This window comes from Odocoileus virginianus, chromosome 15, assembly GCF_023699985.2.
Source record: "Odocoileus virginianus isolate 20LAN1187 ecotype Illinois chromosome 15, Ovbor_1.2, whole genome shotgun sequence".
Classification (NCBI taxonomy): domain Eukaryota; kingdom Metazoa; phylum Chordata; class Mammalia; order Artiodactyla; family Cervidae; genus Odocoileus; species Odocoileus virginianus.
The window spans coordinates 6893721-6905832 of NC_069688.1; the positions used below are offsets into that span (position 1 = coordinate 6893721).

A 12112-nucleotide genomic window follows, 5' to 3' on the forward strand; every position below is an offset into this window, starting at 1 on the left:
TGCCGACCATCCAGTCTAGACCAGCATCTGCCCTGTCCCAGCACTTCCTTCCACCTTGTCCTGCTTCTTGATTTCCACCTGACAAGCTCTAAATTTCCTTGTATTTTCAAAAATGTGCAGTTGAGGCAGAAACTTGTGTTTGTTCCTCCGTGTTTATTTCTCCAGCACCTAAAACAGTGCCTGACACCTGTTAGGAGCTCAGTAACAATAGAACTGAATGAATGAATGATTGCTGATGATGCAGTCTGTGGACATTTATACTATAATAAAGGCACTTCCCTTTTTGAGGGATTTTGCTACATGCTCTGTATTATTTAACCTCTCAGTAATCCAGTGACCTGGGAGGGATTGTTATCCTGGAATTACCCAAGGTGGGTTGGGGGATGAGTCTTGTCAAAATAGACACAGTAATTGCAGAAGTCAGAATGTGACCCCTTAGGCCCAGGCCCAACATTGCATTTTTTAACTGTGATAAAATACACATAGCAATCTTAGGAAACAGGTGCTATTTGTATCCTCATTTTACAGGTAAGACTACAGAGGTTAGAAGGATTAAGGCATGTGCTCCAAGATAATCAAGCAGGAGGGGGAAGGGGTGTCAGACCTCACAAGTCTGTGTGGTCAGAGTCTGAGCCTGTCACCCTGTATTTGTTCTACCTGCCTTACTTAACATTTGTGATTTTTGAGTTATTGCCATGTTTTAAAACATTCACAATCAGTATTTTGACTTGTATAAAAATAATCATTTGGCCAGACTTCTCATTTGAATGAACGGTGTGGAATCTAAACCTTTCCCCGGCTTGTAGAGTTGAAAACAATGGCCCCTCGATCCTGGGGTCACTGTCATGGTTGGGGGGGAGGTGGGGTGCTGGGCTTTCTGGGAAGGACACACCTCACGGGGGAGAAGGTGAACCAGCCTTCCAGGATGGTCGTATAAGGGCAGCGGCACAACTGCTGTGGAAACAGAACAGAACAGAGCCCGAGGAAGCAGGAGCTTAGTGCATTCAGCATCCCTGGCTATCCACATCGGTCTTAGGGGCTTAAAACAAAGTATTCATGAAAGAACATGGCAAGCCATTTTCTGCGAACCTCTGGTATTTCAGGTCACAGATATTTTTGGGTGAGGGGCAATCAATGCTAAGTGTACTTGTGTGTCTAAAAATGAAATTGCTGATATATTGGATTTCCTATGAGATCTGGGGATTAACTTAAGATGGATATTCTAAGACCTGTGTATCATGGAAACTGTGAACTTTCTTCAGTTAAAATGGCCCCATAAGTGCGACTTTGTATTTGCTCTTCTTTCAACTTAATGTCTTTGAAAACTTACAAGACTTGGTTGTTGAATTTTGAAGGTATATGGACACCTCTTTAATCGATGTTGACGTACAGCCAACTTACGTGCGAGTGATGGTCAAGGGAAAGGTAAGTGTGACCCTGTAGGCTGTTACTATTGCAGAACTCAGCCTAAGACCAAACTAATTTGCCTCAAAAAAAATTTTAAGCCATTTTAAAATAGAAAAAGAGAAACTCAGTCAGTGCTATTTTTTTTAGACACATGATTTTACAACAGGAGGGTATTTAGCAGAAATGGTTGCTGACCATGGTGTACCTTGATAAAATTAGTATTTTTTTTTAGTAAAATTAGTATTTTTAACCTGTATCTATTTAGTTAAAATTTTCCCAGACCTGATAAGATGGTCTATATGGGTAGCCTGTGCTTAAAATTATATTTCAATATTATATGCATTTAAAATTGTTAATGATTTCATTCATGAAAGTGAAAGTCACTCAGTTGTGTCCAACTCTTTGTGACACCACGGACTATACAGTCCCTGGAATTCTCCAGGCCAGAATACTGAAGTGGGTAGCCTTTCCTACTGTAATTTTATCATTTTTGAAATAGTATGTTTTGCTGATTCTAAGTATTCATGTGAGTTAGCTTAAAGACCTTAAAAATGGAAATATGTTGATATTTTATGATAGGAAGTTTTATCTATAAATGCTTTATCAGCCATGTTATCATAATTGGACCAATCATGATTTATGACTGATAATTGTTCTTTAGACCACTCATTAAAATTGGTAAAGTAATTTGTGCCTATGGAGTATAGCCCCATATATTATTTTTTTCCTAATAAGTCTAATCAGATTTTTTTTAACGATTGGTGAATTTTAAGTCTGTAACGAAAATGCCTCTTAAAGGAACTCCTGATGTAAGATGCACTCATTGCCCACGCCTCCTGTCTACTCCCAGCCGTTTCAGCTCGTCCTCCCTGCAGAAGTCAAACCTGACAGCAGTTTTGCTAAAAGGTCTCAGACCACAGGGCACCTGGTCGTCTGCATGCCCAAGGTAGGCAGCGTCACATTGATCCATCTCACGTCTGGAGATGTCTGTCCCTAAAGGAACCTGACCTGCTAGGGCTCCTGATGACTTCTGCTCAAGGTCCTTTTGGCTGAGATGGCCAGAAAATCTTCTCACTCCAGGTCAGGTAGGAGAACAAAGGTCTGTGAGAACAAAGAGCTGAAACTGGCTGCCTCCTCCTGCCAGCGGCTCTTGTCTCTGCAGCCTTCAGTCTAGAATGGGGATAGAGTTGGGGGGTGTAAATCACAGGAGCCACTGACCATGTCTGTCACACGGTATTTTCCTTACAAATAAGTAAGGGTCAGTACTTTCCTTACAAATAACTTTGAGAGGATATGTATTGGCCTACCTGACATGGGCCTTGGGTCCCTAAAATTTTTTTTTAAAATGTGACTGAATTCCAGATATTGAACTTACTGGTTTTGTGACTTTGGGCCACTTAGTAACCTAACTCTGGGCCTCTATTTCCTAACATTGCTCTTAAGAAAAATAATGATGCTAGGAAAGATTGAAGGCAAAAGAAGAAGGGAGCGTCAGAGAATGAGATGGTTAGATAGCATCACCAACTCAATGGACATGAATTTGCGCAAACTCTGGGAGACAATGGAGGACAGAGGAGCCTGGCATGCTGCAGTCTAGTATCACAAAGAGTCAGACATGCCTTAGTGACTGAATAACAACAACAAAGAAAGATAATGCACATAAAATTCATAGCACTGTGAGCACTCAGTGAATATTGGTGTCATCATTATTGTTTTTTTGTATTATTTTTATGAAACAGACTAGATAGTATTTTAACTAAAACTCTTTTTTGTCTTTTGTTTGAAAGGAGAAGTATATGTATTTTTTCCAGTTTTTTAAATTGAAGTATAGTTGATTTATAATATTGCACAAGTTTCAGGTGTACAGCATTGATTCAGCTTTTTTCTTTTTTTTTTTTTGATAATTACTTTCTATTATAGGTTTTACAAAATGCTGAATATGACTCTGTGCTTTATAGTAAATCCCTGTTGCTTGTCTATTTTATGTATAGTAGTTTGTATCTGTTAATGATATCCTCCTAATTTGTCCTTCCTCCTCCCTCTTCTGCTAAATGGCAGTTAGAGAGAAGAAAACACTATATGATATCACTTACATATATAGAGTCGTGGAAAAAAACACAAAGGAATCTATATACAAAACAGGAACAGACTCACAGACATAGAGAACAGAAGTATGTGTCCTTTAGATATGGCTGACTTCTGAAGACTGACAGCTTCCCCTCACCTGGCTTTCAGACTGCTTAACCTTGATCTCAGAGCTGAATGTCCGAGACCGAAGCTCTTTAGAATCCAGAACAAGTTCAGCAGGGACAGATGACAACCCTGAAAGAACTTAAGGAAATTAAACTTAAAATCATTTGTCTGTACAGAAAATTTTGATTTCTCAATATAGACTCGGTGAATGAGTTAGGATGTTTCATGCTGCAAGCTGCAGGAAACCCCCAGAAAAACTGGCTTTCACCATAAAGAAGCATTCCTACATATGGAAGGTAGAGAAGTTTCAGGCAAGGGAAGGTTAAGACCGTTTCTGATGTAGCTTTGTCCTCAAGCCAGCTTCCTTCCTGACCTGAGCACTAGCAGTGACTAAGGTGACTTGATTTCTTGTTCTTACCTTGCCTGAAGATAGAGAATCAGAGAAAGGCACAGAGAAAGGCCCTCTCCTATCACCATGGAATAAAAATTCCACTTCACTGATTTGGTCAATTTAGCTGAAGAGTCCAACAAATCTTGATGAGCTTGACTGTGGACAGTGGAACATCTCTGGTCAAAGAGATGGTCATCCTTTCTTCATTCCTATTATTTTATGTTTGGTTACTATTATCTCATGCCATGGGCTTCCCTGGTGGCTCAGTGGTAAAGAATCTGCCTGCCAATGCAGGAGACACAGGTTTGATCCCTGGGTCGGGAAGATCCCCTGGAGAAGAAAATGGCAACCCACTCCAGTATTCTTGCTTGGGAAACCCCATGGACAGAGGAGCCTGGCAGGCTACAGTCCATGGGGTCACAAAAGAGTTAGACACTACTTAGCTACTAAACAACAAAGACAGTCTCCTGCCTTGAGCTGAGGGTGGGGACAGCTTTGCTCCAGTCACTCAGGTTTCAAAGGGGGAAGAGGAGGTTCTTTTGAGGAAGAAAAGGGACCTGGGGGGCACAGAGATTATAAACTTGATTAATCAATAAGGTTTCTATAATGATTTACTTTATCCCAAAGCCAGTTTTGTCACCGATTGATTCTGAGTAATCAATTATGTATTTTAACTCTGAGGCCATAAAACAGCAAATACAATTTGTTGTTAAGCAATAAGACAACAAACATGACTGTAAGAATCTCATTGTCCTTGTTGACAACAACAAATGAAGGAAACGCTTCTGTGCTGATTAGAATATCCTATAGGGAAATCTAAGAGATAACTCAATTACTTTGGTGTTTCGACAGAGACATTTGAATGACACTGTGATCAGCACTGTTCTTTCTTTTTTGTTTTTTTTGAAATTTCCATTGTGAGGAGCCACAGATTAAAAGGTAATCGCTGGTTTCCTAAAAGGAAATCAAGACATGCAATTTGTGTACCTTTTACAGGGTGCCAGGCCATTGATCAGAAGACCTCTGCTCTCTTTTCCCATGAATCTTTTAAATAAATACAGCATTCTATTTCCATTATCCTTTCTGTCTTTATATCTGTTTAAATTTTTCATGTTAAATACATATGCAAAGCATAAAAAATGGCTTATTAGAGAAAAGCATTTTAGAAGTGCTTAGTTGAAGATGGATAATTTACACAGAAAGAATCAGAGGCTTCTTTTTTTCTCAGTGATAAACTGAGTAGCATTTTTTCCTTTGAGATATATACTTTTTAAGATTTTAGGAACTCCCCCAGTGGTCTAGCTGTTGAGACTTGGCCTTCCAGTGCGGGGAGTGTGGGTATGATCCCTGGTTGGGGAGCTGAGATCTCACATGCCTCTTGGCCAAAAATCCAAAACAAAAAAAGAAAACAAACAAAAAACAGAAGCAGTGTTGTAACAAATTAAAAAAAAGATTTTAGACTACTGTGTTAAAGTAACATTGATGTCAACCTATCCTCCTAAAAGGTAGCCAGTCGATAAAATCAACCTTTGGAGAATACTTACTTGCCCAGAATTAGTTGTTTTTCATTTATGAGTTTGACATTTGCAAGGACTATAAAACTCAAAGAATAAAAGCTTTTTTCTTAAAAAATTATCAAAAGTTAACAATAAAAATTCTAACTTCACTTATGGTTACTATTGAAAATAAGTATTACTAAAAATTGGCATCTTTATAGTTCCTGTTGATTTAAACAGTTGATGTACTGAAGTTTGTGTGTCTAGGCTTACTGTGGAGTTGTCGATCTGACCCACATTACAATGACTGAGGCATCTTCTTAGAGTTTTAAAGCATAAAAATCAAGTAGACACTTAGGTATACTTTTGATTCATTCATAGGAAACAGTGTTGTCAATATGTTAAGTGATAACTCAGTGCTTTAGGAACTATCTAAAATTGTCCTTGGTAGTTTATAATACTTAGACACTGTAAATTAATGAAAAGAAGGTCAAATCTGCTGTTTAGTTGTTCCTTCTTTGGGATAGTATTTGTAAAGATTATTTGTGGAGAGCTAATCTATTTGATGATGTCTGTGCTCTGATGACTCCACCTGTGTTTGTGGAAATTCAGCGGCGAACTTTGTATACACTTTTTCCAGGATGCAAAATTTTTAATGGAACCCACAAACTGTTCAACTATTTCTTACTAGCCACTTCACTCATCATTTTGTCATAGATGTCAAATGGATCTTTTTCCCTTTCCTGCTCCTGAATGGTGCTGGGTCTGTACAGACTGGCTGCTGATAAGCAGACAAGTTTCACGTCTGTTCTTTGTCACAGGGGTCGTGGCTGAATATTCCCTTGCTAATCTGCTGGTGGGTTGTCCCAGCTCAGTTCCACACCCAAAAGTTCTTATCTCATGCTAGCTCCACCATACGAGATGCTTCCCAACATCTGGGAACATCTGTATCTGTGGGTTGGTATAATACCCAGACATCACAATCCCTACCATTCCTTGCCGAATTCCCATCTCCACTGGCCATCATTATAACTTAACCTGTGGGTCCTGCGTCTCTGAGAAGGCCATCTCCTCCACTATGATTTCAATGGTTGATGCCTTAGCTGGAAGAGCTGGGTGGGGTTGTGGATGGAAAAGTACTCTGGCTTTCTCAGAAAGTGACATTAGGTGACTTCCCTGGTGGTCCAATGGTTAGGAATCTGCCTGCCAGGACTGGAGACATGGGTCCGATCCCTGGTCTGGGAAGATTCCACATGCTGCGGGGCCGCTAAACCCGTGGGCCACAGCTGAGCCCATACTCTCCAGCCCAAGAGCTACAACTACTGAAGCCTGAGTACCTAGAGCCCGTGCTCCAAAATAAGAGAAGCCGCCGCGCTGAGAAGCGCACGCACCGCAACGAAGAGTAGCCCCCTGCTCACTGCAACTAGAGAGAGCCCGGGCCGCAGTGAAGACCCAGCACAGCCAAAGATGAGTAAAATTTAGACAAAAATAAGAAGGAAAGTGACTTTAGGGAGTGGAAGGTCAACTGCCCAGGTAATAGAGGCGTTGGAAACACTCTGCGCCTCATGAGGTTTCTCTCAGTCCTGCTCCACACGCCAGTGGCGTTTCCTGCTCATTTCCAGACTGTTTTATTCCTTAGTCTTAGTTTTCGGATCCATGTAGAGTCTCCGTCTCCAGTGCCTGTCGCCGTTTATTCCGTTAGGTATATCCATTCAGGACACGTGGACCCACGGTGTCATCCGTCTACCAGAAATTCACTGTTCTTCTTTGGGGAAGAGTCGTTAATCCTTTTCTCAACACAGCAGCCAAATGATCATTTTACAGTGTGATAAATCAGACCAAGTCATGTTTTCTAGTCAGAGTTAAAAGCAAGCTCCCCGCAAGAATCTCCTGCCATGATCCCTCTGACATTATCTTCCGTCACTTTACCCTCTCATCATTCCCGCCACCTGGCTTCCTTGCCACTTCACAAATGTGACAGGCATCCTCCTACCCCGGTCCTTAGTACTTGCTGTCCTCTCTGCTAGAATGCCATTCTCCCAGGTATCCTCATGGTCTGCTCTCTCCTTCTTTTGGGTTTTGTTTTTTTTTTCCAAGTGTTATTTCACCATGAGTTCTTTCCTGATCCCAATATTTAGAAAGCTTCCTCTTCCCTACCCTAGTGTTCTCTATCCCCTGTTTCTGCTGTATTTTTCTTCAGAAGAATGTATCACCACTGGACAGTCATGTATTTAATTGTTTCTTTCTCTGTCTGTCTCCATCAACAAAAATTTAAGCTTCATGAGAATAGGGACTTTGGTCTGCTCTTATTACTACTGTGTCACTGTTACCTAGAACTGAGCCAGACAAAGAGTAGGTGGTCAATAAATTTTTGTTGAGCAAGTAAATACATTAAATGCAACTTTAAAATACATTTTAATATTTACAACAAGAATCTCCCATAATTACTCTTCTCCCTCCACAGTCATTTCCTCATCATTTTTCCATGCGTGTTATTCCAGGTTAACTTTCAAATAATTTCATCCAATTCTGCCTCCAGGAATGCCATTTGAATTGTTATTGCTGTTACCATTTAGAGACAGTGAAAAGAGATGGTCTCTGGAGCCACAGAACCTGGGTTAAATCTTGATACTTCTACTCAACAGCTGCATGACCTTGAGCAAATTATTCATCCCTCTGTGCCTTAGACTCCTTGTCCATACAGTTATATTAATGATCAGTCACACCTCAAAAAGTTGTATTGAGGATTATATAAATGAATATGTAAAGCACCTAGGTGACCACTTGGGGCATAATACACCCTGCACTCATGTTACTGTTAATTAATATTATTCATTACCATGATAGCTCAGCTGGTAAAGAATCTGCCTGCAACGCAGGAGATCCCATTTGATTCCTGAGTCAGGAAGATCTGCTGGAGAAGGGATAGGCTACCCACTCCAGTATTCTTGGGCTTCCTTGGTAGCTCACCTGGTAAAGAATCTGCCTGCAATGCGGGAGACCTGGGTTCAATCCCTGGGTTGGGAAGATCTCCTGGAGAAGGGAATGGCTACCCACTCCAGTATTCCGACCTGGAGAATTCCATGGACTGTATAGTCCATGGGGTGGCAAACAGTCGGACATGACTGAGTGACTTTCACTTTCACTGTCTGTATGATTTTAGTTCCTATTCTGAGTAGAATTATTCCCCATCAGATTTTCTGAGAGTTTATGCTTGTCTTCAATATATTTTCTTAAATGTGTGGTCAGACTCACTGGTATGTCCACGAACAGTCTTATCATCATCAGCCTGGGAGTATCTGGCACATGATCTCATCACAGTCCAACTTAACAAGATTTAACGGAGACTTTGCATTCACAGGGAAACTTGCATCGTCATTCAATTAAACTCCCATCTAGATTCTCAACTGACAAGTTCCAGGAGCACTCCAAGAATATACTTCCTGATTTCCTTTGGGTGTTCTTTCAGAATAATTAACTGAGATTAAAGAAGGTGCCATTTGAACTGAACAGCAAAATATATTTACAGCTTTACTCAGTGAATATCCTGCTTGATTTTGCTTTATTGAGCACAGGAGATGAAGGTCACATATTAAAGGTCAATATTACAGACCATGATTCTAGAAAACAGTCTCAGATGCCCTTTCCCTTATTATTTTAACACATTTCTCAGTGCTTTATCTCTACTCAAATGTGCTTATGATATGCCCAACATAAACTCAGTGTTACTCTCTGAATGTTAATTTCAAGATGGTCTAGAGTGAGGGCCACCTGGTCATCTTGCTGGGTTTTTCTGTTCCATTCATACTTCTCTTATAGGACATTCTCTCTCTTCCTCAGCTCATTCCTAAAAACTTGCAGTGCTAAAAAAAATAGAAGCATCAAAGGATGATTTTCACATATCCCAAATAGCATATCTTTTCCCACTTGGCCTCCTTGGCCATCCTTATCCTATGAATGAACTGTCTGTGATCTCTCTGAACTCTCCAGATATGTGTTAGCTCCTATTTCCACTTGCCTATGAAAGGCTATTTTCCTCCTCTAACAATTCTCTCTTCTACATCTTCACTGAATTTTCTCCACACACAACTTATATTAGGAAACATGCTAAAACATCTCCCTTCTCCAAAATAAAACAGTACAAAATAAAAACATTCCCCTCTGCTTAACTGATCTGACCTGCTTCACAGCAAAACTCTGAAAGCAGACATCTATATTTTCTGTTCCAATTCTTTTTTCACAATTTCTAGAGCTAACCCCAAGGAGGTATTCATCTCTTCTCCAGTGTCCCCACCCACATCCATGAAACATCTCTTTTTGAGATCTCCAGTCCTCTCTATGTGACTAGATCCAGCAGTCAGCCCCCTTCCTCCTCTTCTCTGACCTTTCAAGAGGTTTGTACGCCACTAACCAACCCCTCCATTTTAAACAGCTGTCACTTGGCCTTAGACACACCACTTTGATTTGCTTCTCTTCTTACGTCCTGCTCACTTGATGGTCTGCCACCGGATGTTTCTTTGCTGGTTCTTTCTCCTGCCCAGGCCTCTGAAAGTTGGCATGTCCATCCTTCAATCCTGGAACCTCATTTCTCTTCTCTACACTCACTATCTACATAGGCTCATGACTTTCAGTAACATATCTAGAGCTCCACCATCAGCTAGTTGCCAAGTAGGTCATTAAGAGTGACAGTCACATAAAGAAAATTTAGGAATATGGACAACATATTTTAAAAACATCTTGACAGTGATGAGATGATAAGCAATTACTGCCTGCTGATCAAGGAAAGACTGAGAGAATAAACCATGCTTTCAGTGACCAGACAGGGATGAGAGGAAAAAAGCCAAAGTCCAGAGCCTAGCAGGGAAGCCACGCTAAGTGGGCTCTAGGAAGCCATGCCCACTTTGAGATGTGACTCCCAAGGACTGTAACCCAGAGGAAAGTGAGTGAGAAGACAGCCAGGCCTGAGAAAGTCTCAGCCTGTCTAAACGGCTATCACCATGGCCCCCAAACTGGGCCGTGAACTTGAGTGAAAGTAGTGAATACCATCCACACATGCCTGGCCAAACCCAGGCATCTAGACATTAACATCATCTGTGGACTCAAATTATAGGTAGATAGGTAGTAGGTAGGTAGATTTTTTTTTTTTTCAAGTAAGTATTCAGCCCACAGTGAAAATTACATCAGGTGTCCACAGAGACCTGAGTGGGATCCCAGTAGTAAGTTAGTCGGTGTTTTGGAATCTGACTACACCGGTTTCCTACTCTTCCTCCTTAAGGGAAACCTTAAGAGTTTGAGAGTCCTTTGAGAGTCCCAGAGTTATTGTTGTTGCTGTTCAGTCGCTAAGTTATGTCCAACTCTTTGCAACCCTATGGACTGCAGCGCACCAGGCTTCCCTGTCCTTCACCATCTCCCGGAGTTTGCTCAGACTCTTGTCCGTTGAGTCAGTGATGCCATCCTACCATCTCATCGTCTGTCATCCCCTTCTCCTCCTGCCTTCAATCTTTCCCAGCATCAGGGTCTTTCCCAATGAGACAGCTGTTCGCATCATGTGGCCAAAGTATTGGAGCTTCAGTTTCAGCCATCAGTTCTTCCAGTGAATATTCAGGGTTGATATCCTTTAGGATTGATTGATTTGATCTCCTTGCTGTCTATTAAATTGAGGGACACAGATTCACATTTGACCTGTAAAACACTTTTTAAATTTGTGGCCGTCCTGGAAGTGGAAGGTGAGAAGGTACAGCGGTTTGTTTGAGAAGTTAGAGGGTGCTGATCAGAAAGTAGGGGAGAGAGGCAACCAGGAGAAGTGCCAGCAACCCCAGTGGGGAAGCTCGGGGAGACTGTGCAGAACACGTCATTCTTGTTGAGTCTCTTGAACTGTGTCCGACTCTTTGCAGCCCTGTGTCCTGTAGCCCACCATGCTCCTCTGTCCTTGGGATTTCCCAGGCAAGAATTCTGGAGTGGGTTGCCATTTCCTCTTCCAGAAGATCTTCTCAACCTGGGGAGCAAACCCTTGTCTCCTGCGTCTCCTGCATTGGCAGGGGGGTTCTTTACCACTGAGCCACCAAGGAAGCCCATCTGCTCTGTGAAAGTGTAAGTGTTAGGTGCTCAGTCATGTCTGACTCTTTGTGACCCCATGGACTGTAACCCACCAGGCTCCTCTTTCTGTGGATTTCCCAGGCAAGAAAGCTGGAGTGAGTTGCCATTTCCTTCTCCAGGGGATCTTCCCAACCCAGGGATTGAACCTGAATCTCCTATATTGGCAGGTGGATTCTTTCACCACTGAGCCTCCCTGGGAAGACCGAGAAACACATACTTCAGAATAACTCTACCTAAGGGGTGATGGAACTAGGACAGTAGTAACCAACCCCTGAGAATATTTGGTTGATGCCTGTTCCCTGTTGTGGGAGGTGGGGAGTGGGGTGACGTAAACTCGCCAGCACTTCTGAACTATCACTGGCCCAGAACAAACAAGAATAATCGTAAACTTGTCCAGGTAAATGTAGGATATTTCCCACTGAAATGATGTCTAGTAACATTACAAAAGGATATTTTCTTTTCTTTTTAAAACATCGTTATCATTCTTGATGTTTGTCCTAACCTAATAAAAATACCATTTTCAATTTTA

At 41.5% G+C, this 12112-nt stretch overlaps 1 protein-coding gene across 8 annotated transcripts in view; it reads left to right on the plus strand.

The window, feature by feature from the left end:
- The window catches only part of DNAAF11 (dynein axonemal assembly factor 11), a 72454-nt gene that overhangs the window by 45080 nt on the left and 15262 nt on the right, over window positions 1–12112 (plus strand). For 5 of the 8 annotated variants that reach the window (XM_070476994.1, XM_070476993.1, XM_070476995.1 and 2 more), the window contains 2 exons: window positions 1356–1425; window positions 2258–2353. In XM_070476994.1, coding sequence (XP_070333095.1) covers window positions 1356–1425; window positions 2258–2353 — 166 coding nt within the window. Of the gene's footprint in view, window positions 1–1355; window positions 1426–2257; window positions 2354–4987 lie in introns of all 8 variants that reach the window. The other 3 variants (XR_011491393.1, XM_070476990.1, XM_070476991.1) reach the window with 3 other exon arrangements.